The sequence below is a fragment of the Hemitrygon akajei genome, chromosome 3, assembly GCF_048418815.1.
Source record: "Hemitrygon akajei chromosome 3, sHemAka1.3, whole genome shotgun sequence".
Classification (NCBI taxonomy): domain Eukaryota; kingdom Metazoa; phylum Chordata; class Chondrichthyes; order Myliobatiformes; family Dasyatidae; genus Hemitrygon; species Hemitrygon akajei.
This window is the reverse complement of record NC_133126.1, coordinates 62,246,281-62,273,372: the sequence shown is the minus strand read 5'-3', so window position 1 is coordinate 62,273,372 and position 27,092 is coordinate 62,246,281. Positions and strand designations below refer to the sequence as shown.

The following is a 27,092-nucleotide window of genomic DNA, read 5'->3' as shown; positions in this document are numbered from 1 at the left end:
AAATCTTGAGTAACACACACAAAATGCTGGAGAAACTCAGCAGGTCATGCAGCATCTATGGAGAGGAATAAACAGTCAATGTTTCAGCCTGAGACCTTTCATTAGGACTCAGGATGAATCTGAAAAAGTGTAGCACAGGTAAATGATGAAGTGCAAGATTATACTGAGACAGATTGAGAGTCCATTTTATCCTACAAGAGTCTGATAACAGTGGGATTGAAGTTGAGCATGAGGCACTGACTGGGTCAGGCCTTTTTGTCAGTATTGTGGTAGCTAATCACATCCAAGGCACTGAAGTTGGTTTAAATGTCTTCAATTAAGGAAAGGAATAAGTGACTCCTGCTAGAAAGTACACGTGCTACTGCAATTAATATTAGTTCTAATGCCATCTGTAGTCTATGATTAAATAGTATTTTCTACTTATTCCCTGCACTTGTACACAAGAGTGCTAAATTCAGTAGGCATTTTGTATGGTTGGTTGCCTGCAACAATGCTCTTAAAAGAAACAAACTTTTCTATGAGAAGTTGAAAAATTTGGAGCATGTAGATATTCCTTTCAAATGGATACTGCATGGTTATAAGCTCATATAACATAGGTCAAAAACTGTTTGCTCCTCGGGTTACAGAACAGTCAATTAAGATGATCTGAAATGATATAGTGGCCAATTAACCTACTGTGTGCTGTGGTCCCACAATTAAAAAAAAGATTAAACTAACACTTAATCTTGTAGAATCTGAAGCCAGTGCAGTCACAAAATTATTTTTACATTGTGTGTAACCTTGTATTAAAATTCTCATTGCATACTTCTTATAGCTGATATATTCTATGTATATCATCTCATCAGTAAATGAAAGAGTGAACTAAGATTCATTCTTTGCAAGTTGCACATTTGAAATATGGCCTGAATACAATTCTATGCTATTTATATTCTAGATCCATACCACATATGTTGACCTTTCTTTTGATGAATGTTTCCTATAAATATTATAGACTATTGATGACATTAATACATCACTCTTAAGATGAAGTGATCCTTTCATATATATCAGATTGTAATTTTAGTTTATTTAAAATCTTTCATTTCTGATATAATAAACAATTCTGCAGATTTTCTTATCTTAAACCACAGACCTTTTTAAAATATACTTTTTGGTCAGAGCAATCTTCAGTTATTTTGTTTGTCTGTTTGTTTCCTTGCCTTTGACAATTTTTTTTATTTAGTTTTGGAAACTATTTTAAAGATAAGAATGCCTTCAGCACAGTTGGGCTTACTTTTCTCCATAAAGTAGCCAATACTTATATTGGCGGACATGGGAATGATTATATTTCAAAGTTCATTGTGTGTGTAAATGACGGAGCCAGAAAAGACGAGCCTTGCTTTTGTAGTGGAAACATCCTTCTCTGTAAAAATGCATACATTAAGGACCTGTTTGATTTAAGGTATTGCCATCCTCTAAGCAGTTTTAGGGAATTTGCTCTGCAACTGCATTGATTGAGAACTTGTAGACCTATCGGACTGGAAATGGCACCCATGGTCATCCTTAGCTGTAGCATAGTCTAAAGATAGAGGGCATTTTTAGCTGACCTTAAAGCATTCTGGATTCCAGTGGTCTGATTTGTGTGGTTGCAAGGCCTACGTGTGGGCACTGTAAAAGCATTGACAGCTGGCAAAGCTCTGCTCCCAGAATTGTGAATATTTCTGAGTAATTTTATAGAACACTTTGTGTGACTTTCAGAAATATTTTAAAGTTTAAAAAATGGAAATAATAAAAGTTCTTGGGGAAAAACTCAAGTAGCAAAAAAATCTATAAATAATTAAAATGATTAAACAAAAATAACAAAAATGTAATTTATTTTTCCCTTGGCTCCAAATTCAAGACTCTCCGATCCTTATTGAAATGAATAGGATCTCAAAAGTTGAGTCAACTCCAACTTGGCACATGATCTGTGAGGTGTTCTCGGACATTCGGCAAGGATATTTTAGCAAGACTGGACTTTGGGGAATGTTATCTTAGATTTGGTATTTTGAATATATCAGTAAGGAAGCATTTGACACTGCTTATGCCTCAGTTCTGGACATGATGCTATTTGAACTAAAAGTTGCCTGAACAGAATCATTGGCATCAGCCAGCAAGATCTGGACCAGTGAAGGCAGCTTCTGAATATATTGTATGCTTTGATATGTGAAGCTAAATGCCAGAAGCATGATTTTGAAAAAAGATCCCTTTTGTCAACATCAAGCACTCTTCGTATGCACAAAAATGCAAAACTGTCCCTGGGTTGTTTCAGTATTGTAACTTAAGCTCAATTGAAAAAGATCCAAAGGATTCATTCCTATTGCAGTTTTTACTGCTAAATTGTTCATCTAGAGCCAGTAAAATGTGAATACGGTAGTTAAAATCTAATCACAGAGATGAAAGTACTTTGTGCTGCAGCGCCATATTGGTTTCCTGACCTATTCCTGGAATTGAACACTGAAGTGAAGAATGATGCTGAGTAATATTGTATGTTAAGCATCCAACAAGTTTGATTTTGAAAGCATATTCTAAAATGGCCCTATCTTAGTTTGTGAACAAGATTTTATGACACCTATTGGAACCCAGCTTAAAATTTCAAATCATTAATACTTAACCAATTTAATATTACATTGTTTATTATTTGTGCTATTAAAACTTGTTTGGATTACCACACTCAGACATTTTCATCTTTGCTTTCAAGCAGATCCTTGAGAAATTCCAAATTTGTCCATGATCTTTTTTATTAAGATACTGCAATCATTTATGATGTTGATATGTTACGACCTCCAGTGAATCTATGAAATGGTCCTTGATTACATGATTCATTCTCTTTCAATATTTCTGTCCCAAGCTGTAATGATCAGCTCATCAGAATAGATTTTTCCACGTTCTACAGGTGCAAAATAGTTTGCATATCAACTGCTACTGGAAGGATTTCACTGATTTACCGATTTACTGATTTTGATTTAACTGGAAATGAATGGAACTGCAGAGCCCATGATGAATATAAGAAAAGCCAATTTGCTAGAGTTTAGTTTAATTGAGAATATTGTTTTCAATCACATTTTGCTAAATGAATTAGAAATACTATACAAATCCAGTAACCAATCATGTTACTTCCATAACACTGAAATGTATTGGATATGCTGGAAATAGGGCAAAAGAATGAGTTATTGAGACCTCATGGTTGCTCTACAGTTTAGTGGGATAACCTTATCGCCATCCACCTGTGTTAGCTCTGTATTCTTTTCAACACATAAGTACCAAAGATCTGTCAATCGAAGACTTAAGAATAGTAAATAAGTTAGCATTCACAATTTTGTCTTACTTGTTTATTTGAGCATTGATATATTAATTAGGAGTAAATGCTCAGTTTGGAAATTATGGCATGATACAAGCTGATCTCAATTCAACCAGATCGGGCAAGATATTCAAAAATTTAGTTCAATACTTTATTCCTTATAACTGGGAGCTTCAGGTTTTAGGCATCTTATCATTTCAATAACTACTTCCTTTTTACAGACTTTGACAAGGCTGTTGATCCAATAAAACACCATTCTTTTAGATGAGCAATGTATTCAGTCTTGGCTTGCTAACAATCTAATTTTCTTCCAAATTGTCTCTAAAATGAACATGCTCGGCTCATTCAACTTTATCTCAAGGAAATGTTGCCTTTCATTTTGGAGTCCAATTGCACGATTGTAGGAATGGGTGCAAGCTGATTTATTTTCTTCTTTCTGATGGATCACACTGAAAATATGTTCTTAACTGGAAGGCATAAAATGGGACAAAATTACAGATATAACATTTGGTACAAGGAAATGTTGAATTACCTATTAATCATTATAGAAAACTTGTACTAATTAAGATCTTTGTGGCAAGAACGTCACTTGGAAATTTGCTGAATATTGTTAGTGAACTTGGGTATCTCATTCATAATAAGACAAGCGGTTGTGATTTTAGTTAATGGCTTGTCACATCAACAATTTAACATGATCATTAGTTCCAGGTGGAAAAGCATGCATTTTTACCATATACAGTGCGTCTGCCACTATTTAGCGAGTTATATTCCCAACATGGTTCATAATATTTAAAAAATAACCATGATACTAAATTAGGTTAAGTATATTTGTATTTCAAGATAAGTGTGCAATATTACATGGATAAAAGGCGACAAAGCCGTCCTGGAACCTCTATGGTCAGATGTACTTAATTAAAGGTAAATGAATGACAGCTGTTTTTTTATGTCGCCAGCACACCTTTGATCTATTGTACCCTTCAGACCCCTTTGGACAAGGCAGTTAAATACCAGCCAGGAGGCCTATTTTAAAGACATTAGGGCCCTTAAGGGCAAACAAGTGACAGAAAGAAAAAGAGATGACAATTGAAGCAGCCGTAAGCTGTTAGCTGTATTCATTAGAGAACCTTAAACATGTCTACTGAAGGAAAGATACCCACATACGCAGATCAACCAAGCAACAAGAATTACAACAGCTTAGGGACACATGACGAGTTCACTTTTTCATGGAAAGGTTTTTATCAAGCTGTTTTTAAGTATGCAGGAAAAAAATATTACTTACACATTTTCATTGCAAGAAGATTAGTTCAATATGGATGGAATCGGCCACAGCTGTGATGGCACTAATACTATGTAACCTAATGTTGACCTTTGCAGTTTCTTCAATTACTTTTAGAAAATGTCTTCTTCAGTGCACATTGATAGAAGGGATGTGTCATTTGGCTATGGCAATGTTGTATTTTAGGTCTTTGAAATACTTGGTTCAACCAGGAAGATCTGTAGCATGATACTGTAAAATGATTATTGGTGCCTCAACTTGTATTTGAAATAGAATATGAGTTGTTGGAGAACTGATACAAATGCATTTTCAATTTTCTAGCCTACATGGGGTGCATGTTTTTTTAGGATTGTAGTATTTCAATCAAATTCATTATGATCGTTATGTTATAAACTCATTTATAACGTAGTCAGTGAATGAAATGTAGACATTGTCAAGTTCGGTTAAAAGTCACAATGAATTCATTCACTATTTAGTTATTTGCACCAAATTAAATACGTTAATCTTCAGAGTTATGTAATAACCCTAAATGGTTCTGATTTGTATGCTTTATTGTTCTGCTATGCTTTCTATTCAGTGAAATACAGACATTTTAATTTTAGGAAGCTGTTACTTGGCAATTATCAATGCTAGTGGTATAAGTGATGGTTCATAATTATTGACCAATTGGTTTGAGAGTAATCAAATGTGATGGTTCACATTTTGATGCTCATAAAGTATAGTTGGATATTTCTATTAGAGTCTGATACAACCACTTATTTCTTTATAAGAAATGTCATTGCCTTTCCTATGATGGAGTTGTGAATAAAAAGTATTTGAATCGAAAAACTGACTTAAGGGTATTTTCAAGGTAAACAATGGAACCAAGAGCTTGTGAGGATATTGGAAAAATATTCCATCATTTGTAAAATGAACGAGCAATGCTGATTTGCACCATCAGAACAGATTCTTATTTTCCTGTATGAAATAATTTTTATATAAGGGAATGAGTTATATACCAGGTATTGATATTGGATTATTCTGCTACCAAACTGGAACAGAACCTTTTTAAGATCAAATTAATTGCAGCTTAGTGAGCACAGATAAGATCATAATTTAAAGATCGTTTTGTAAAAAATTGTCTTGTATTGCAATATCTTTATTAGCTTTAGCCGTCATATCAATGCTTAGGTTTCCTTATTTTTGAAGAATGTTTCACTTTGTATAATATTGGCATATATAATTTGCTTTTGGCATATTTCACATTCTTGTGTGTTCAACATCACTTGAATCACCATTATCTGAGAGCATGACATTGAATGTTGGAAAGAGAATGGACAAGATTGTACTCTGTGAAGACTTTGGTGTAATTGATAGATAATTTTTCATATGTGGTAATGTCTTATATAGGGTTAAAGGTAAATCACAAGATAAAATTCAGTTAAATTAACTATTTTGAGTCTCCAAAAGAAATTGAATCTTGCATTTCAATAAGGTCTTGGGGATATCCGAATGTATTTCACAAGAACGTATGCAGTATAGTTGTAATTATAATGTATGAAACAACAGCCAATTCACAAAGAAGAGATACACAAACAAAATGATCTGAAAATCTGGTTTAGTATGTTAAATAAGAGATAAATATTGGCAAGGACGTCAGAGATAACTACACTGACAGCGGCTTTCCATTTAGTAGTATAGTGCATGTTCCCAATAGAACAGATGAGCCAGAAGTTTAATGTCTTATTTCAAAAACGTCATCTCTAACAGCGAACATTCCTTTGATACAGTCCTGTAGCTTCAGTGAAGATGATTTTATTTTATCCCTATTCCATTTATGTCTAAAAGCCAATCTTGGGATCTATGCAACACCATTTTACCACTTATTTATGAAACTGTTACCCTAAATAGAACTTCGCAGTAAATAAATTAGAGACACAATGATTAGTTATGATATTTGATGTTATTTTTGGTTTTGACAACATTACTTACATTATATAAATCAAAAAGTGTCCATTCCCAAAAGTTTTAACATCTAGAGTAGTAAAAAGTTTATTAGAGCAATTTTGTTTCGTGATTTTTTTTTTCTTTCTTGGCCAATTTCAATGTGCACATCCTCTGTCTTGTACACTCCATAATAATGGAGGTTAGGAGAAACTGTATGGAATATATGATAGTTTTAGAAACTTAATATTTTATTAAGAAAGAGAACAATAAGAAACTTAGTGAGATATTTTATCTTATGCATATGAAGACAATTAGGGAATTGATAGGCTGGTTAATGCAGAAATGCTCTCTTTTTTACAGGGAAAGAGTGGACGTTAATAAATTATCATCAGTCTATCTATTCACTAATTAATATGGATTTGGTAAAAAAAAATCTAATTTTATGTAGGTAAATGAAATAATGTGGTTGTGTTAGGTGAGAGATGTGCTCTTCTTTGTATATAGGTGTGGAATTTAAAAGAGTGAAAGGTGATCTTGTTGAAACTTATCAGATCCTAAGGAGTCATGAAAGATAAATGTTGAGAAGTTTCTACTTGAAACAGTACACAGTCACCATAATTTCATAAGATATAGGAGCAGAACTAGGCCACTTGGCCTACATCTGCCCTGCCATTTGATTTTTTTTTCAACCCATTCTGTCATCTTCTCTCCATAACCCTTAACCATGTTACAAGATAAAGGAGTGGTCCTTTAAAACTGGGGGGTGCAGAAAATTATTTAAGAGATTGGTTGAACCACTGGAATTGTCCATCGTAGATGGTTATGGAGGGTATTTCATTCGATGAATTTTTTAAAGATCAGGAATTTAGAACTATGGGGAGCTTGCACAGATGAGCTGAAGACCAGAGCACATCAGAGGTGATACACGGAATGGTGGGACAGCCTTGAGAGGCCAAGTGGCCTGCTCCTCTTTCTATTGCATCAAAAAAGCACACTTGTTTTTCAATATTTTACACCATAGATGGTGATTATTCCTTTGTGGGTCATGAAGGATATGTTGCTGTAGCTGTGGCATGTCAGGCAGTTAAAGTTTTAAAAGGTATGTTTGGGGTAATAATGACTTGGTTGTAGTTATTCTTCAAATTCTGTATTCATTTTCACTATAATGATGATATCCCATTATAAAGCAAATCAACTTAGATTTATTGCGTCTTTTTTTGATGAAGAAAAACCGGCATGGATTAGAATAGAATTAGATAAGATAGGAGAAAACATACCAGAAGATTTTATATATAAATGGGAATCCAAATGGATACGGGAAAAAAAAGAATCTCCTACATTAAGACACTTGATTGATTTATGGAATAAGGTAAATATGGCCGATGAAATAAAGAAATCTTTACTAGCAAAAAGAACTTTAATTCAAAATAGGCTTATTCCTTTTACAATGGATAATAAACTTTTACATAACTGGTTCCAAAAGGGGATTAAATATATAGGTGATTGTTTTGAAGGAGGTATATTGATGTCATTTGATCAATTAAAAAATAAATATAAAATATCAAATAATACTCTTTTTTGTTATTTTCAATTAAAAGCTTATTTACAAGAAAAGCTGGGTCAAACAATGTTGATGCCAAAACCTAGTGAAATAGAAATATTAATTCAGAAAGGAAAAATTAAAAAATTTATATCTTGTATGTATAATTTGATTCAAAAACAGACAATTAAATTAGGAATTCATAAATCAAGACAAAAATGGGAATCTGATTTGAATGTTAAAATTGATGGAAAAAATTGGTCAAGATTATGTTCTGATAGTATGAGAAATACAATAAATGTTCGACTTAGATTAATACAATATAATTTTTTACATCAATTATATATAACACCACAGAAAATAAATAGATTAAATTTAAATATGTCTGACCAATGTTTTCGATGTAATCAAGAAATTGGTACTTTTTTACATTCTACTTGGTCTTGTTTTAAAATTCAACCATTTTGAATAAATCTAAGACTTTTATTGGAACAAGTTACTGGAGTACAACTTCCACATAGTCCAGTATTATTGTTATTAGGAGACATTGAAGGGATAATACCGAAACTTAAATTGAATAGGTATCAGAAAAAATTTATAAAAATTGCATTGGCAGTAGCCAAAAAAGTTATCGCAGTTACATGCAAATCTGATTTATATTTAACTATGGATCGTTGGAATAATGAAATACATAGTTGTATTCCACTTGAAAAAATTACATACAATCTAAGAAATGAATATGATATATTTTTGAAAATTTGGTTTCCATACTTACAAAAGATAGGATTAAATACATAGGTCCTTTGAAGATAAAATTATAAAGTAATCGGGGAAAGAAAAAAATAAATATTAAAATTATTTTGAACTCCATGGAGCATGTGGGGATCCTCCGATATCCAAGCAATCCTTCTCTTCTTTCTTTTTTTTTTCTTTAGATAAGGGTTAAGGGGAGGGGGAGGGTTAATATTATTTTTCTTACTATTTTATCATCTCATTTGTTCTTGTAATTTTCTAAAATTTAATAAATAAAAAAATGATGATATCCCCACCACCACTACATACACAACAGCCACACCTCTCCACAGCCTCTCAGCATCCATCATCTCCGCCTATGCACTGCTGATTTACAGTTAAAACTCCACACCTCCTACCTGCACTGATACAGTCACCGTCCTGCTGTGTTTTCATATGTTCTGCTGCTACCTACAAGAGTTTCTAATGCCAAGAGTCACATTGTCATTTCATCATTTCCTGTCAGTCACCTAATGTACAGATACTCCTGCACCTAGCTGAGCGTCACTTATGTACATACAATCAGTGTATGGATATAAACTAATCTTGTGCATGGAGAGCCACACTCAAGCAGCTGCTAATACATTGTGTACTATAGGATTGCCTTTATACTTACATATTTCTTGTTTTATTGTATTCTCTATGCTTGTGTTCATTATGCTGCATTGGATCTGGAGTAATAATTGTTTCATTCGCCTTTACACTTGTGTACGGAAGAATAACAATAAACTATCTTGGATCTTGAATCAATTTGCAACAATATTGCAAGAAAACTGGCTAATGAACCCAAAACGTCGACAGCGCTTCTCCCTATAGATGCTGCTTGGCCTGCTGCGTTCCACCAGCATTTTGTGTGTGTTGCTGTAATGAACTATATTTCCACTGCTGAAGAAGGATTGTGTATTTCTCATAATTCACCTGGAAAACATACCTCCTACTTTATGATATCAATTAGATAGAATACCTGGATTTTGGGGAGCTAATTATTTGATATCTTCACCATTTTAGTTCATGAGTCAATTTCTCGTATTCACTGCTTCAGTGGGTTAGTTCAGGTCGTTCATGTCATATGACACTATGTATAATGTCATTCCTAGGCTGGTCAAGAGGTTTACTTAACAGTAATACTCTGCATTTACTGCCAGAGTGTATTGTTCAGCTAGTTGCATTGCAGCTAAATCTTTGACATGATGGAAAATCTTAAATAATTTGTGCCAGCCATTCTCAGATGTAAAACATCATATGTTAAGAAGATGAGGTTTGGATACGTCATGATATATTACTTCCACTTAATTGCAGAAATATAATGAGGAGCTTCAAGATTATTGATTTCACTCCTGCACAAGGCAATTTTAGGAGGTTTTGAAAATGTAAAGTGAAAAACAAGCATTTAGTCTAAATATTTTCAGATGAGTGAACCATAGTTTTTAACTATATTTTGTGATATATACTTTGATGATATTCAGACTTGTAGTGCAGTTCACAAATTTCTAGTTTCATATATTTTTGCTCCCATCATATTTATGGCATTTAATAATGTGCTGTAGTAGAGCGAACTCCAAATGAACTGAATTGCAATCATACATCACTGAACTGAGTACTGCTGTTCAGGAAAGAGTGAATAGGTTGAGGCAATTCTTTATGTTAAATGCATTAACTAACTTTACCTTGAGAATTCTCTTGTTAGAAATTGTGCCGCTCTCATTTAAAGTATATAATTGAATTCAAATCTTATGCAGTCACTCAATCTTTTGACTGTTAAATTCTGATCTAAATGAGATTTCTTACAACATGGAGCCTCCACCAAGCCAATTGATTATTTCGTGTAGAGAAATTGAACCCTGGAGGCTACAATAGAGAGTCAGTAGTGACGAGGTTGGTAATGAGGTGAGCTGGCAAATTAATTATATTATAGTCTACCACAAATGTTATGTGTTATATCACTTTATTACTTATACTTTTACAATTTTTCTTTAACTTACATTTCAAGATTTTTAGAAATGCATTTTATTTATTTTGTTTGAAACTGCAGTCTTATCTGGAACTATTATTTTAAGCCATTCATGTTTGATTTTTCCTATGAATTTGTTCCTCACTGAATATTGCGTGTTGAATGAAACCAATGCAGAATGCTCTAAGCTCATTACAACTAATGGGATTCAATGCCTATTTCTTAATTTTTTATATTGTTGTTATTACTATGAAATTAATGCATCTAGAAACTAAAATGAATCTGTGTTAAACTTTAAATGCACATACGTGCAGTACACAGGTATTTTGAAGTTTCACTCGTTTTGCAACAATATATCATTTCAAGAAGCTCTGCAGCTCCACTACTGATACAGCCCAGTTGCTGATTTATAGTGTTTGTGACAATGATGGAAATGCTGAGTTCTTGCACCTTTGCTGAATTTTAAAGTGAGATGTGTGGAAGGCTTCAAAGTGGTTTTGAAACTTGATTGAAGAACCACAGATTTTTGATGAGTGGATCACAGTTAAACTATTTCTTAGGCCCTTTCTGTTGTGTTGCCATTACTCCCAGCTACTTCATTCATTAAGAATCTACGGTATTTACTTTGGAGAAGGAATCCTAGAAATGTAACTTTAATATCAATGTTGGAAGATCCCTGAGGCTTCCCCAAAAGGAGATGGTAGTGAATTCTGTTGGAATATGCCCTGAACAAACTACTATGAAACTTTTGACAGAATGTCTCATCAAGATCGGTAGAACAAACATTAGTGTATGCCTCAGACTGAGTGAGAAGAATCCTTTCAGATCTATCCTACAAACTAGTGTCTTTGGACTGCTGTAGTAATGAAAAACCTGTTTAACAAATCCTTTTAAATTGTAAATTTGTGAAGTTTGAAGAGAAATCCAATAGTTTTTGCCAACATTTTTCTTTTCAAATGCATAACGTGGAAATGTGTGCCCTATGGCCTGTTCCCAGGGATTCTCATCAGGATAATAAATAGCCACTTGTAAGTCATTAATTTCGCAAACTATGTTCTTTGGCTGGTCTGAAATTTAATACTTTTCCAGACTAAAACATATTTGGCTGTGATTGAGTGTTACATGTTCTATTATTCAGTTTGCCATCGTAATCTTTGAATATTTCTGTATCTACCATTGAGGCAACATATGAGAAATATCTTCAGCCTGAGGATCTGCTGATTTGAGCTGAAATGCATTTGTATATTTAGAATCTAAATGCAAATGTAGCAGATTTTCCAGTCAAATGTATATGCAAACACAAAATCAAAATACCAGAAGAGGAGTTTCCTTATGAATCATAGCATGGCTTCCCATTGTGCAGAAATATTTCTCAGATCTCCAGCATATATTTGTTTTGTTCCTAAATGGTCTGCACTTTTACACAGGGGATTCATGTTTCTCTTGTGCTCACTCATGAATGATAGGCAGTTGAGCATTCATTGTACAGTATGTTGCGAGTTGACACTGAAGATGTTGAAGAATCACCATCCTGAACCATTCAGAAAGAGGCACCTTTGCTGTAACAAGAATAGATATAATCCAGTGAATGAGTGAGGAGCTAAAAAAAATGCAAATATATTTTGCAACTGAGAGTACTGTGTGATCTGGAGTCCATCTAATGAGGTTACTATGCTTAAGTGACAATAACTCATGTCTTTCTAATTTTAAAGATCCAGATTCTTCTTTTGAAGATGAAAGATTGATAAGTTGGTACATCAATTTGGTACACAGCTAAAAACACAAGCATTGTGTTAGTGTAAGATCTGTCAATTTTTTGGGGTGTTTGATAAGAGGATTTTCATGCTGTTGGCTACATTGTGCTAAATGAAGTAAACACTCTCCACCATCTTCTGAGTTCCATTCTGAGTTTAAAATGTTCCTTTGAGTCTTTGGAGTAAAGGGAAATGTCTCTTGCCAAACTATCTTGAAGATTGTGAAATGGTTTGTGAGGGAAGGTGTTGAATACAATGCTGAAAAAATAACTAAACATTTTTTCAAAGTAAGTTTTGTTTGTAATAAAGTACATGCAGTGAAATAATTAAAGAATTAAAATTAAAAGAAGCCTCCTGGATAAATGGATTAGATAACATAACAGTGGTCACATATTATTTACACATTCAGAAAGTACCTTTCTGCTTGACAGGGAACTATGAATTGACAAGCAAAACCCTGTCCGTGCATCTTCTCAAATGATGAACACGTGGCAGATAGTAGCTGTGGCTGCCTGAATTAATCCTGAAGCTAAGGTGACAAGACATTCAGCTGTGGGCAGAACTGCTCAGGCATGGATAATGTAGCTGGAGCTCTGCCATTCTTGGTGACAATCTGTGCCATAACTGTCCTTGGAAATCTTAACTACTGGTGACTTTGCTTTCAGGGAAGTTAACGCAATAGCATTGCTTCTTGATGCAGAAGGCCTGACCGACCTACCTTCTCCTCCTTGGGTGTGCTAGATGCCCACTGAAATTGTTACTAAACCATCTACTTTGTGTGCTGAAGACTTCACAGGAAGTCTCAGAATGATACCAAATAATTGCAGCTCCCCTCCTTTACCCTCTGTATACCCATGAATGTGTCGCCACCCACAGATCTAATCTGCTGACTAAATTTGCCGACAATGGTATATTGATTGGCCTTATCTCAAACAATAACGAGGTGGCCTACAGGGAAGAAGTCATCTCTCTGACACAGTGGTGTCAAGAAAACAACCTCTTCCTCAAAGTCGCAAAAACAAAGGAGCTGGTTGTGGACTACAGGAGGATTGGAGACAGGCTAACCCCTATTGACATCAATGGATCTGGGGTTGAGAAGGTAAAGAGCTTTAAGTTCCTCAGCATCCACATCACCGAAGACCTCACGTGGTGCAACCTCATGTACGTATCTGTAGTTGTGAACTTCCCATGATTCAGGACATTTACAAGGACAGGTGTGTAAAAAAGGATCCGTAGGATCATTGGGGACCCGAGTCACCCCAACCACAATCTATTCCAGCTGCTACCATCCAGAAAACGGTACCACAGCATAAAAGCCAGGACCAAAAGGCTCCGGGACAACTTCTTCCACCAGGACATCAGACTGATGAACTCACACTCATTTGAGTGTACTCTATATTACATTGACTGTTCTATTTATTATAAATTACTATGATTGCACATTTAGATGTAGACATAATGTAAAGATTTTTACTCATGTATGTGAAGGATGTAAGAAATAAAGTCAATTCAATTCATTTACCGTATCTGACAACCAGTTCTGTTAATCTGTCTGTCAAACAAATTTGAATGCTTTCTTTCCACTTTCGGTAGTGCAGATGCTGGAAATCCAAAGCAACACACACAAAATGATGGAGGAACTCAGCAGGTCAGGCAGCATCTATGGAAAAGATAAACAGTCGACGTTTTGGGGATAAGGCCCTTCCTCAGGTCTGGAAAGGAAGTGAAGACAACAGAAGATAAAGATGGGAGGAGTGGAAGGAGGATAGCTAGGATTTACATGGGCCAGAGAGGAAGGAATCTGATAGGAGAGGAGAGTGGGCCTGAAGGAGGAAGGACCCAGTGTGAAGTGATTGGCAGCTGAAAAGAAGTAAGAGACCAGAGTGGGGAATATAGGATGGGGAGGGGGAGGGAAAAGCTTTTACTGGAAGGAGAAATCGATATTCATGCCATCAGGTTACAGGCTACCCAGATGGAATACAAGGTGCTGCTCCTCCACCCTGAGGGTGGTCTCATCATGACACAAGAGGAGGCCATGGACTTGGCATGGCAGAGTGGAAATCAGAATTAAAATGTCTGGCCACTGGGAAGTTCCACTTTTGGCAGATGAAACGGATGTGCTCGACGAAGAGGTTCCCCAGCTTACGACAGGTCTCACCAATGTAGGGGAGAACCAGACACAGTAGACAGGTGAGGGCAGCATCAATGGTGGAGGAAGGGAAACCCTGTGCTTTGTTGTCCTGGAGAGGAAAGCCACATCCTGGGAACAGATGCAAAGGAGGCGAAGGAACTGAGAAAGGGGAAGAGCATTTTTGTAGGAGACTGCATGGGAAGAGGTATAGTCAGCATAACCGCGGGAATCGATAGGATTATAAAAGATGTCGGTTGACAGTTTATCTCCAGAGATAGTGACAGAGAAATCAAAAAAGGGGAGGGAGGTGTCAGAAGTGGACCAAGCAAATTTAGGGCAGGGTGGGTGTTGGAGGCAAAGTTGTTGAGATTTGTAAGCTCCACATAGGTGTATGGAGCAACACCGATGCAGTCGTCAATGTAGCAGAGGAAGAGCTGGGGAAAGCTTGGAACATGGACTATTCTACACAGCCAACAAAAAGGCAAACATAGCTGGGGCCCATGTGGTGCCTGGAGAAAGTGAGAGGAGCTGAAGGAAAAATTGTTGAGGGTGAGGACCAGTTCTGCCAGATGGAGTAAGGTGATGGTATTGAGAAAGAAACAGGGAGCTTTAAGACCTTCTAGATGGGGAATAGAAGTGTATGGGGACTGGATATCTGTGGTGAAAATGAGGTGGTCAGAGCCAGGGAATTGAAAGTTAGTGAGGAGATCAAGAGCATAAGAAGTGTCACAGATGTAGGTGGTTTGGGACTGAACCAAGGGAGATGGAATGGAGTTGAGGTATAACAATATGAGTTCACTGGGGCAGGAGGAGACAGAGACAATGGCCCTAATCAGACAGTCAGGTTTGTTGGATCTCGGGTAGGGGGTAGAAGCGTGCAGTGCAGAGTAAGGCAATTATCTATGTTCCTCCTCCTTAGTGTAATGAATGGCAAGCATGTTGCATTATTTCTATACACATTGAACAATTTGACAGGAGAGACCACCGAAGTGTATTGCACAATGATTGAATAAATTTCACCTGCGCCAGGTGCATAACGTATATTTGCAAGGCACTCACATAAGAGTGCAGTTCAATTACCGGGTATTCATTCTTCATTGGTCTACATAACAAATTATTGTGATTAAGAATCAATTTTATACCATTATTTTAGTCCCGGCATGCTTAGGAACGTGTCACCTGATTGACTTTCCACTCCTGAGTATTTTAGCTGATTAAAAACTAGGTCCAAACAAAAGCATATTTTCTAGAACAGCGTGGCCTAATCCCTATTTCAGCATCTTTCTCAAACCCCTGTCTCCATATAAAAGTCATCTGTTACTTAAAACATCTATACTATTTGCTTCAGTCATTTCTGTGGCAGTTTATTCTAAGAGTCAGCTGGCGTTTGGTAAAAATATTCTACTTCTATTTTTATTTCTAAAGTTAAATAATTTTTATTTTCAGCTCTCATCTTAAATATTGAGAGAAAGGATCAGTGAAGGATATCTTCAGACGCACAGGAGATTAGTCATCTTTGGAAACCTACAAGCAATTTTCTGTCATTTAAATGTTTAATTTGAGAAAAAAATTGTAGGAAAGTGTCCCAGCCAAAGATGTCGGCTAAGTATTATAATTGTTCCTGTGGGTGATTGACAGATAGCTAAACTGCAGGAAAAGGTTTGAAACAGCATCCAAATTTTCAGAATATTCTTTAATAAAGGAGTTTGGGGTAGAAACATTTAAGGTTATAATTCTGTCATTTATGATTAAGTTATTGCATTGTTCTTTTGATAGTGGGTTTAAATGCTGTGTCCCAAAAATGAGTGGAGGAACAGTGAAGTATGCTGAACCTACATCATTGATTGCTGTGAAGTTGCCTACGTGAAGCATTGTCTCCCATTTCCTCCCCTCAGGGACACATCACTTGAATTTCCACCCCAGCACATTTCCATTGCCTTGAGTTTCCTGGTGGCAGATACCTATTAGCAGGGCTTCCTTAATTAATTCTGGACATGTTGCAGAACATACCTTTCTGAGGTTTATGTAGGACAATTGCTCTTAACATCTTCGATGTACATGGCCTCATTTCTTGTGATTTTTTTCCCCTGTCAAATCCTATGTTCTGTTATTCTCCAGTCATAATGCATTTTGATGTGAACTACGACAGTGTTTGGGAGATACTGGTTTGTGCAGAATCCTTAAAGTTAGGATAAAGTCTTTCAGTAGTTGTCATAATGCTTGACTTTTGAAATGCGACTTTTGAAATGTGAAATCACTAAAGTTTTATAGAATCTTCAAAACCATCAGGTGAAATCAACAAGCAACAAATCAGATGTGATGGACCATCCCATCAAACAGTGTAAGTTGGTTGTTGGGAGGGTGTTTTTCTACATGATCCACAAACACACTCAGTGACATCAGGATCTGCCTTCTTTGCATATTTCCACTCGTTGATGGTGTTAGTTGAATGCATCTATTTGTGTTCCTGTCACATATCCCACAAAAATGTACACACTATGGATACCATATTATAGGTCCAATGGCTTTTAAACACCTGAAAAGGGCAAAAATGGCCCCAATTACTTACTATATCTTTTATGTGTGAAGATTTTCTGAACCTAATGTTACATGTCTTTGGCTCCCATAACTACCGTTAGGCTATAATAATTTAACAGTCTTACTGGCAATTTCATTTCATTAAGGCAGCAATTCTTGGTAAGAAATGCAGCTTCAGAATAACACTGTATGCAAATAAAGAAATTTATCCCAAATATTCACCTAAACTGTAACTATGATAGCTATATGAGTAAATACTCTCCACATCGCTTCATGGAATTGCAAAGTGCTGTATTGCCTCACTAATGAATGTTTATGAAATACTTTACTGAGTTTTAAAATGTTGAAATTTTGAGACTACAGCAATGCTACTTTCCTTCCATATTACTTTGATTTTTGTGTACTAATCTTTGGTCATGTTGTTATATGACAACATACTTGGGAGCCAAGGCCAGTAATGGACTCCTGCCTCTGTTGTCAGGTGGCTGTTCAGATGCATGAAACAGAGGTCTCTAAGCTATATCAAGGATACCAGGGCAGGAGATTAAAAAAGAAACCCTGGACAGAAAATGTAGGTTGCACATTGCAGTGAGACAAAAAAACTAGTAGTCTATATTTTAACAGTTGCATATATAGAATGACAAATGTGAAAGAGATCATTGCCAAGAGAGCGATATTGTTTATAATGCATACAATAGTGAATAAGATGATGAGGGTGTATCCATGATTGTTGAGGAAGACAGTTTGAGAAATTTAGCTGGGTGTGCTGGGTATGCGCTCTGCCTATATGATCCAACCCTGATTACTGTATTCCCCCCTTTAGTCCCCAATGCTCATGACTTTCCAATGAACCCCTGTCCTTTCTCCTGAACTCTGATTTTCTCTCTCTCCTCCAGTTCTCTCCCCTCTCCATTCCTCTGTCCCTGCCCCCTTTGAACCTCTGTCCAGTTTTCCCTGCTCGAACCTTGACATTCCTCCCTTCGGATCTCATCTTCAGCTCTTCTGTTATAAATTGCTGCTGGTGTAGATGAGAACAGGGGAATCAAGATGGAGCTGGAGGCTAGCTGGGCATGAGCAAAGTTGATGGAGTTGTATGACGAAAAATGGGATCTATGGATAGGTGCCTGAGATGGTCAATATGAGCATGGATGGCCCACGATTACATGCTGTATTATTCTATGATGCTTTCAATAATACATTACATGGAGTTCTGTGGAGGAAATGGGATTGATATGGTATTTCTGAGAATAGCATCGTTCTATTATCGAAACTAACTAATAAGTACGAGTATATTTTCCAACCATCCTGAACGCACTGCCATCATTTTTACTGTCTCTCTCTTGGACCCACCATTGGTTTTGCAGTCTCGGTCTCGTGGCCTAGATTTCCATCTGCCTCCTCTATGGCAACCAGTGATACAGCCAATAGGGCTGCTGTCATACCTGGTTTCTGTCTGGTTGGAGCTTGTTCATGGGATTATGTGTGTTTTTTCTGAGTTCTCCAGTTTCCTCCAATATCGAGCTAGCTCAGGCTGGCAAGGACCAAGATCCTTGTGGCAAGATGGGCCAAAGGATCTGTTTCCATGCTGTCTAACTCAATGAACATAAAGTTCAAAGTAAATTAACATATCACATTTACTACCTTGAGATCCATTTTCTTGTAGACATTCACAATTGTACAGAGAATTCATAGAATCAATTAAAAATTGCACACAAAGACTGACAACCCACCAATGTGCAAAAGAAGACAGGTTGTGCAAATTTTTAAAAAGTTAATAAGTAATACTGAGAACTTGAGTTGTAGAGTCCTTGAAAGTGATTCCATAGGTTGTGGACTCAGTTCAGAGCTGAGTCATCCACACTGGTTCAGGAGCCTGAGGTTGAAGGCTAATAACTGTTGCTGAAAGTGTTCTTTGAGCACCCTATTTGTTTAGCCATGATATATCATAAATGCTTAAGAAGCTGATTTTAGGTAGGTTTATAGAATGTAGATAGTGATAGATTAAGTGACAGTAAAACCAAAGGGAAGCAATTAGACTTGCCTTTTCTTAGTGTAAATATCACATACTATTTATCAGCACCATCTGAACATTATTCGGGTTTCAGTGCATGTTGATGAGATCATGAATAGCACTGAATACCATAAATCACAAGCAATCCTCCTCAATGCTAACCTCATGTTGAAGAGCAGGCTATTGGTGATACAGCTGAAGATGGTTGACTCAAGGATACTTCCCTGAAGAGACCCTTCCTAAAAGTATTTGGACTTAAAAGACTAGCCTTGAACAACTATTTCCTTTGTGCTAGATATGAATCCAGCAATTCAAGTTTTCCCTCAAAATTTATTGACCTAAGACTAATTAAAGTTCCTTGTTTCCAAACAAATGCTGTCTGAATGCCAAGGCCAATTCCCTCAGCAATTTTCCTGCATTCTTGTTTGGCTGAAGGTTGTAATGAAGTCTTGTCTGAAATAACACAATTGATTATTAGTAAGAATATATCAGTGAATCTCTCTTGGTATATTTGTTTTTTTCTGCCTTGTACTGTGGATGACTGTTGGTACTGTATTTTGCACCTTGGTCCTGGAGAAACACTTTCATTTAGCCATATTCATGGGTATTCATGTATGGCTGAATGATAATTAAACTTAAACTTTAATTTACTGGTGTGTGACCCTCTCAATCCTGCTAATGAATGAGAGTTGAATGATAATGCATTGTTTGACCTGCACAGGTTACACTGGAGATGCCGTGTTCTAGTAGGTGTACTGGATTAACCTAGCTAGAGACATGGCTCATTCCAGATTGCAAGTCTTCAGTCTTGTAGTAGTGTCTTTCACTGTCTTTAGTTTATCCATCACACTCAGCTATTTCTTGATATTGTCTTAGCTATCTGAAGAAATTTCAGTCCTCCAGCTAACCTTTCCTTCGCAGCTACAATGTCTTTCTCTTGTGACTGTCTATCTGTGAAGTATTATTTCCATAATAAACATGCAATACATCTGTAAGTTGTTATAATATAATGCACTTCACACTCCTCATCAGCCTACCGTCCTCCCCTCCGTGCAATACAGCGCTCACCATCAGCCTAACCGTCCTCCCCTCCAAGCAACACACACAAAATGCTGGAGGAACTCAGCAGGCCAGGCAGTATCTATGGAAAAGAGTACAGTCGACATTTTGGGCTGAAACCCTTCAGCAGGACTGGAGAAAAAATGGTGAGGAATGGAGTTAAAAGGTGGGGGAGGGGAGAGAGAAACTCAAGGTGATAGGTGAAGCCAGGAGGGTGAGGGGTGAAGTAAAGAGCTGAGAAGTTAAATGGTGAAAGAGATATAGGTCTGGAGAAGGGGGATATCTAATAGGAGAGGACAGAAGGCCATGGAAGAAAGAAAAGGGGGTAGGAGCACCAGAAGGAGGCAAGGAGATAAGGTGAGTCTGCTGGGGTCATAGACTGTGTCCTGTGCTCCTGATGTGGCCTCCTGTACATTGGTGAGACCCGACATAAATTTGGAGTCTGCTTCACCAAGTGCCTATACTCCATCCACCAGAAAAACCAGGATCTCCCAGTGCCCAACCATTTTAATTCTATTTCCCATTCCCATTCCGATATGTCTATCCATGGCCTCCTCTACTGTCGTGGTGAGGCCACACTCAATTTGAGAATAATACCTTATATTCTATTTAGGTAGCCTCCAACCTGATGGCATGAACATCAATTTCTTGAACTTCCGGTAATGCTCCCCCCGCCACCCTCTCCCTCACCATTTCCCATCCCCTTTTCCCTCTCTCACCTTATCTCCTTGCCTACCCATTGCCTCTCTCTGATGCTCCTCCCTCCTTTCTTCCATGACCTTCTATCCTCTCCTATTAGATTCCCCCTTCTCCAGCCCTGTATCTCTTTCACCAATCAACTTCACAGCTCTTTACTTCCCCTCTTCCCCTCCCAGTTCCTACTATCACCTTGTGGTTCTCCCTCCCCTCTCCCACCTTTTAACTCTGCTCCTCATCTTTTTTTTCCCAGTCCTGCTGAAGGGTCTCGGCCCAAAATGTCGACTGTACTCTTTTCCATAGATACCTTCAGCATTTTGTGTGTTTTGCTTGAGCTCAACCACACAGTCCTACTCCACACTGCCATACTGGGCTGAGAGGCCTCTAATGAGGTTGCTAACAGGGTTGCTCAGTAACTACCCACCACTGTGAGTGCTAGGATCGCGCAATGCATGAGGTTCAAAATCAATATTTATTTTTTTAATCAGGATCTCCCACGGAACCCCTAGTAACCTCTCACAGAACTCTAGGGTTCTGCAGAACTCCGGCTGAGAAGCCCTGCCTTAAAGTCTGTCCTCTGACATTAGCCTTTGCTACCCTGATAAAGAAGGCACTGGCTGTCCACTGCACTTATATCTCTTATCATTCTTATACATTTCTATTGAATCACTTCTCATCCTCTTCTGCGCCAAAGAGAAAAGCCCAATCTTCAGCCCAAAAGCTCTATCTTTCCTCAGAAGACATGTTCGCTAATTTAGGCAATTTCCTGGTAAATTTCCTTTGCCCTCTTCAAAGCTTCCACATCCTTCTAGAATGAGCTGACCAGAACTGAACACCATACTCCAAGTGTGATCTAATCAGAGTTTTATAGAGCTGCAACATTACCTGTGGCTCTTGAACTCAACCCCATGACTAATGAAGGCCAACACACCATACATCTTCTTAACCATCCTATCAACTTGTGCAGAAACTTTGAGGGATCTATGGATGAGGGGCCCAAGATCTCCTTGTTCCCCCGCACTGCGCAGAATCCAGCCAGTAACCTTGTACTCCGCCTTCAAGTTCAATCATCCAAGGTGTATTACTTCACAGACTGAACTCCATCTACCACCTCTCAGCCCAGCTTTGCATGCTGTCAATATCTCGTTGAAACTTAGAATAACCTTCTACTCTATTCACAATACCACCAACCTTCATGCCATTCGCAAATTTACTAGCCACCCTTCCACTTCCTCATCAAAGTCATTTATAAAGGTCACGACAGCAGAAATCCCAGAACAGATCCCTGCAGGCCCTCCAGCAGAATATGCTCCATCTTCTACCACCCTGTGCCATCCGTAGGCAAGCCAGTTCTGAACCCATGCAGCCAAGTTTCCCTGGATCCTGTGCCTTCTAACTTTCTGAATGACCCTACTATGGAGAATCTTGTTGAACAGCTTACTAAAATCCTTATACACCACATCCACTACTCTTTCATCATTAACCTGTTTTGTTGCTTCTGCAAAAAACTCAATCAGGCTCCTGTAGCCCCTCAAAATGCCGTGCTGTCTGTGCCTAATCAGACTATGCATCACCAAATGCTTTTAATTATTCTCTAAGCATTCTCTCCAATAGTCCATCTACCAAGTATGTAAGACTTGCTGATCTATAATTCCCAGGATTACCCTATTAATTTTCTTGAACAAAGGAATAACATTTTCCATCCTCCAATCTTCTTTTACTATTCTTGTAGCTAATGAGGATGCAAAAACTATCACCAATGGTGCAGCAATTTCTTCCCTTGCCTCCCATAGTAACCTTAACTCTCCCAAAGTTCTTTTAAAAGTTCCTCTTTCTTAACATGGATATGTTCCAACATATTAACCTGTTGTATGCTGACCTCAGATTTGCTTCGGTATTCACCATTAGCTCACTGGTGAATACTAAAGCAAAGAATTCATGAAGGACCTCCCCTACCTCCTCTGACTCCAGGCATATATTTCCCCTTCCATCTTTGATCAGTTTTACCTTCACTCTAGTCATCCTCCTGGTCTTCAAGTACAATGCCTTGGAGTAGTATGCCTTGGAGTTTTCCTTAATTCTGCTCAACAAGGCCTTCTCGTGATCCATTCTAGCTCTCTTAAGTTCCTTCTGAAGCTCTTTTCTGGCTACCTTATAAATCTCAAGAGCCCTATTTGATCTTTGCTTCCTAAACCTTAAGTATGCTTCCTTTTTCCTCTTGACTTAATGTTCCACATCTTTTATCAACCATAGTTCCATCATTGTACAGTCCTTCCCCTGCCTCAATGGGACAAACCTATATAGAACCCCATGCAAGTGCTTCCTAAACAAACTCCACATTTCTGTTGTATGTTGCCCTGAGAACATCTGTTCTAATTTACGCTCCTAAGTTCCTGCCTAATAGCATCATAATTAGCTCACCCTCAATTAAATATTTTCCCATACCACCTGCTCCTATCTCTGTATAAGGATATGCAAATGTCCAAGGAGTTGCAGTCTCTGTCTCCAAAATGCTTCCACACTGAGAGATCTGTTTCTTGACCAGGTTCATTGCCTAGTACTAGACCCTGTATGGACTTTCCTGTAGTCGACCTGTCCACATATTTTATCAGGAATCCTTCCTGAACATACCTAACAAATTCTGTCACACCTAAGCCTCATACACCAAGGAGATACCAATCAATATTAGTGAAGTTGAAGTCACCTGTGACAACAACTCTGTTATTTTAGCATCTTTCCAAAATCTGCCTCCCAATGTACTCCTTGGTGTCCCTGGTGGTGTTGGGTAACCTATAAAATACTCTCTATAGAATAATTGCTCTCTTCCTGTTTCTGACTCCTGCACACACTGACTCAGAAGACAATCCCTGCATGAATTCCTCCCTTTCTGCAGTTATGATACTATCCCTGATTAGCAATGCACATCGCCACCTTGTACACTTCCCTCCCCTTTCCCTTTTGAAACATCTAAACCATAGAACATCCAGCAGTCACTTCTGCCCTTTTAGCAGCCAAATCTTCGTAATGGCCATAGTTCCATGTACTGATCCACGCTCCTAGTTTCATTTCCCTTGTTCCTGATACTTCTCGCATTAAGGTAAACATATTTCAGCCCATCCAACTGACTGCATTTATGCCCTATCCACTGTCTGTCCTTCCTCACAGTCTCTCTACATATTGCATCTACCTTTACACCAACTACTTCATGATTTGACCTATCACTCTGGTTCCCATTCTCCTGCTGACCTAGTTTATATCCTCAGCAATAGCTCTAGCAAACTTGCCTGCAAGGACATTGGTCTCTCTCAAGTCCGGGTCTAATATGCGCCTTTCTACAGGTCATACCTTCCCAGAAGATATCCCAATGACCTACAAATTTGAAACACTGCCCCCTACACCAATTCTTTGGTCACTCCTTTGTCTGCCATATCATCCTGTTCTTAAACTTGCTGGCATGTGGCTCAGGCAGCAATCCAGAGATTACTGTCCTTGAGGTCCTGCTTTTTAGCTTCTTTCTAGCTCCCTATATTCTGCTTTTTAGAACCTTATCTATTTTCTGAGCTGTGGGGACCAACTTCTGGCTGGTCCCTCTCCCCCTTAAGAATGCTGTCGACCAGACCTGAGACATTCCTGAACCTGGCACCTGGGAGACAGTATACCACTGTTACCACTGCTTCCCTTTTCTACCTCCTTCCCTTCTGCACTGCTGAGCTAGATTCAGTGCCAGACACCTGGTTACTGAACCTTTCAACTGATGGGTCATCTTGTTGATAGAAACAGAGAAAACCTACAGCACAATACAGGCCCTTCGGCCCACAAAGCTGTGCCGAACATGTCCCTACCTTAGAACTACCTGACTTTACCCATAGCCCTCTATTTTTCTAAGCTCCATGTAGCCATCCAGGAGTCTCTTAAAGGACCCTATCGTTCCGCCTCCACCGCTGCCGCCAGCCGCACATTCCACGCACTCACCACTCTTTGCATAAAAAAACTTACCGCTGACATCTCCTCTGTATCTACTTTCAAGCACCTTAAAACTATGCCCTCTCGTGCTAGCCATTTCAGCCCTGGGAAAAAGCCTCTGACTATCCACACGATCAATGCCTCTCATCATCTTGTATCAAATCACCTCTCATCCTCCGTCGCTCCAAGGAAAAAAGGCCAAATTCACTCAACCTATTCTCATAAGGCATACTCGCCAAACCAGGCAACATCCTTGTAAATCTCCTCTGCATCGTTTCTATGGTTTCCACATCCTTCCTCTAGTGAGGCGACCAGAACTGAGCACCGTACTCCAAGTGGGCTCTGACCAGGGTTCTATGTAGCTGCAACATTACCTCTCAGCTCTTAAACTCAATCCCACCATCGATGTACTTGTTAATGAGGGGAATGGTACTCTGCACAGTCTGCATATTGCCGTTCCCTCTCCTGACAGTCAACCTGCCTTGTGCAGATAGGTGTGACTGCCTCCTTGCAACACCTGCCTGTTAAATCCTCATCGTTCTAATTAATGTGTAGATCCTCCAGCTCCACTTTCCTGACATAATCTGTAAGGAGTTACAGCCAGATGTACTTTGCATGGGTGTAGTTATCAAAGACACTGGAGATCTCCCTAACTCTCACATTATTAGTTTTTCGTGTTTACCTGGTTTACTCGTGGACTTCATGGAATGCTAGCTAATATCTCATATTCTCACATCTCATGGATGCCAAACCATTTATATGATCAATTCTGAACTACCTCAGTTCAGGAGTACTTGGGTATGGATAATAAATGCTGGCAATGCTAAAGGTGTCATAAATAAATAAATAAAAATGTTGCAATTTTTTTCAATTTTTCATATTTGACCTCTTACCCATTATAAGCAGCGAAGTGTAAACTTTGTGCTTGTGTTCATTGGCTGTTTCTTTTCTGTCATCATAGGTCTTGTGGAAATTTGCCTGATGCATCCCCTCGATGTGGTGAAAACCAGGTAAGGCTTTGCTTGAGCAAGTTTGATTGTTACTGGAAGTCATCCAGAGTGTAAGCTGTTATGCTGCTGATTTTTAATGCCAGGACTTGCCTAAATAATTTATGTTTTAATTTTATTTTGAAATGAAGTCAGTTTGGAAAATTGTTGATTTTTAGTTTTGTCAGAAAAATAAGAGATTTATGATCTTCTCAATAATAATATCAACAACATCCTCTCAGGACAGAAGTCGCCATCAGTATTAGAACATTTCTGCTTTTACTTTGCATGATTTACAGTTAACAGAGTGTTAAATGTCCTTTGGCAATGTATTTACCTTTTGAAATGATTGTATATTGTTCAAAGTGACATTACCTCAAGGATTTATCAAGGCAAAATTCTGCCTCGAAGTAAATATTGTTTAACGATTATTATAGGCAAACCTAAGTTTGGATGCAAACTCACGCGGACCTGTGTGTGATTTAGACCTACCGTGCTGTGCACGCATCAGTCTTTAATCAGAACAAAATTCTCCTTCGTACTAGTGCCAACATTGTGTCGAGAGTGGGGGTGTGTGTTGATTGTCGATGGATTATGTTAACTATGAGCTAAATTACATCCCATTTCTCGATCAGAGGTTTTAAAACAAAATGGGAACTTAGCTGCATATTATCATATGCATTGAACCATTTAAATCTGTTTCAACATTAAGCTGAAATACTGTAACATCACTTATACATTAACTCCTTTCATTCCAACTTCTTGACTTGTTTTAAATAGATTTAGGTTACAGTTTACAGGCCAACACAACTTATGTTTGACTTGAGCATAGCATTACATCATACAATTTTTACTCCTAACTTCAAATTGACTACAGTGTAAAATAGTAGTTGCATGAAAGACAATGAAATGTGAGAATATTGAGATTGCTGTTCATGAATTGATGCAATTTCCTAATGTTCCTGAAAAATACATTAATTTTCAAGCTAAATTAACTTTAGTGGCAAAAGTCAAATTTTGAATTCCCACTTTTCATTCTCCTGCATGTCAATTTCAGTCCAGTGCATCTGTTGCTCACAGGAGGTTTAAAAGAATATGGTTCTGCCAATTCTTTTGCATTTACACATGAATAAAGAATGTGAGGAATATT

General features: G+C 37.8%; 1 protein-coding gene across 3 annotated transcripts in view; it reads left to right on the top strand.

Moving 5' to 3' along the window:
• slc25a21 (solute carrier family 25 member 21) overlaps positions 1 to 27,092 on the top strand; it is a 395,200-nt gene that overhangs the window by 258,076 nt on the left and 110,032 nt on the right. For all 3 annotated transcript variants that reach the window (XM_073040006.1, XM_073040005.1, XM_073040004.1), the window contains exon 3: positions 25,918 to 25,966. In XM_073040006.1, coding sequence (XP_072896107.1) covers positions 25,918 to 25,966 — 49 coding nt within the window. The remainder of the gene's footprint in view (positions 1 to 25,917; positions 25,967 to 27,092) is intronic.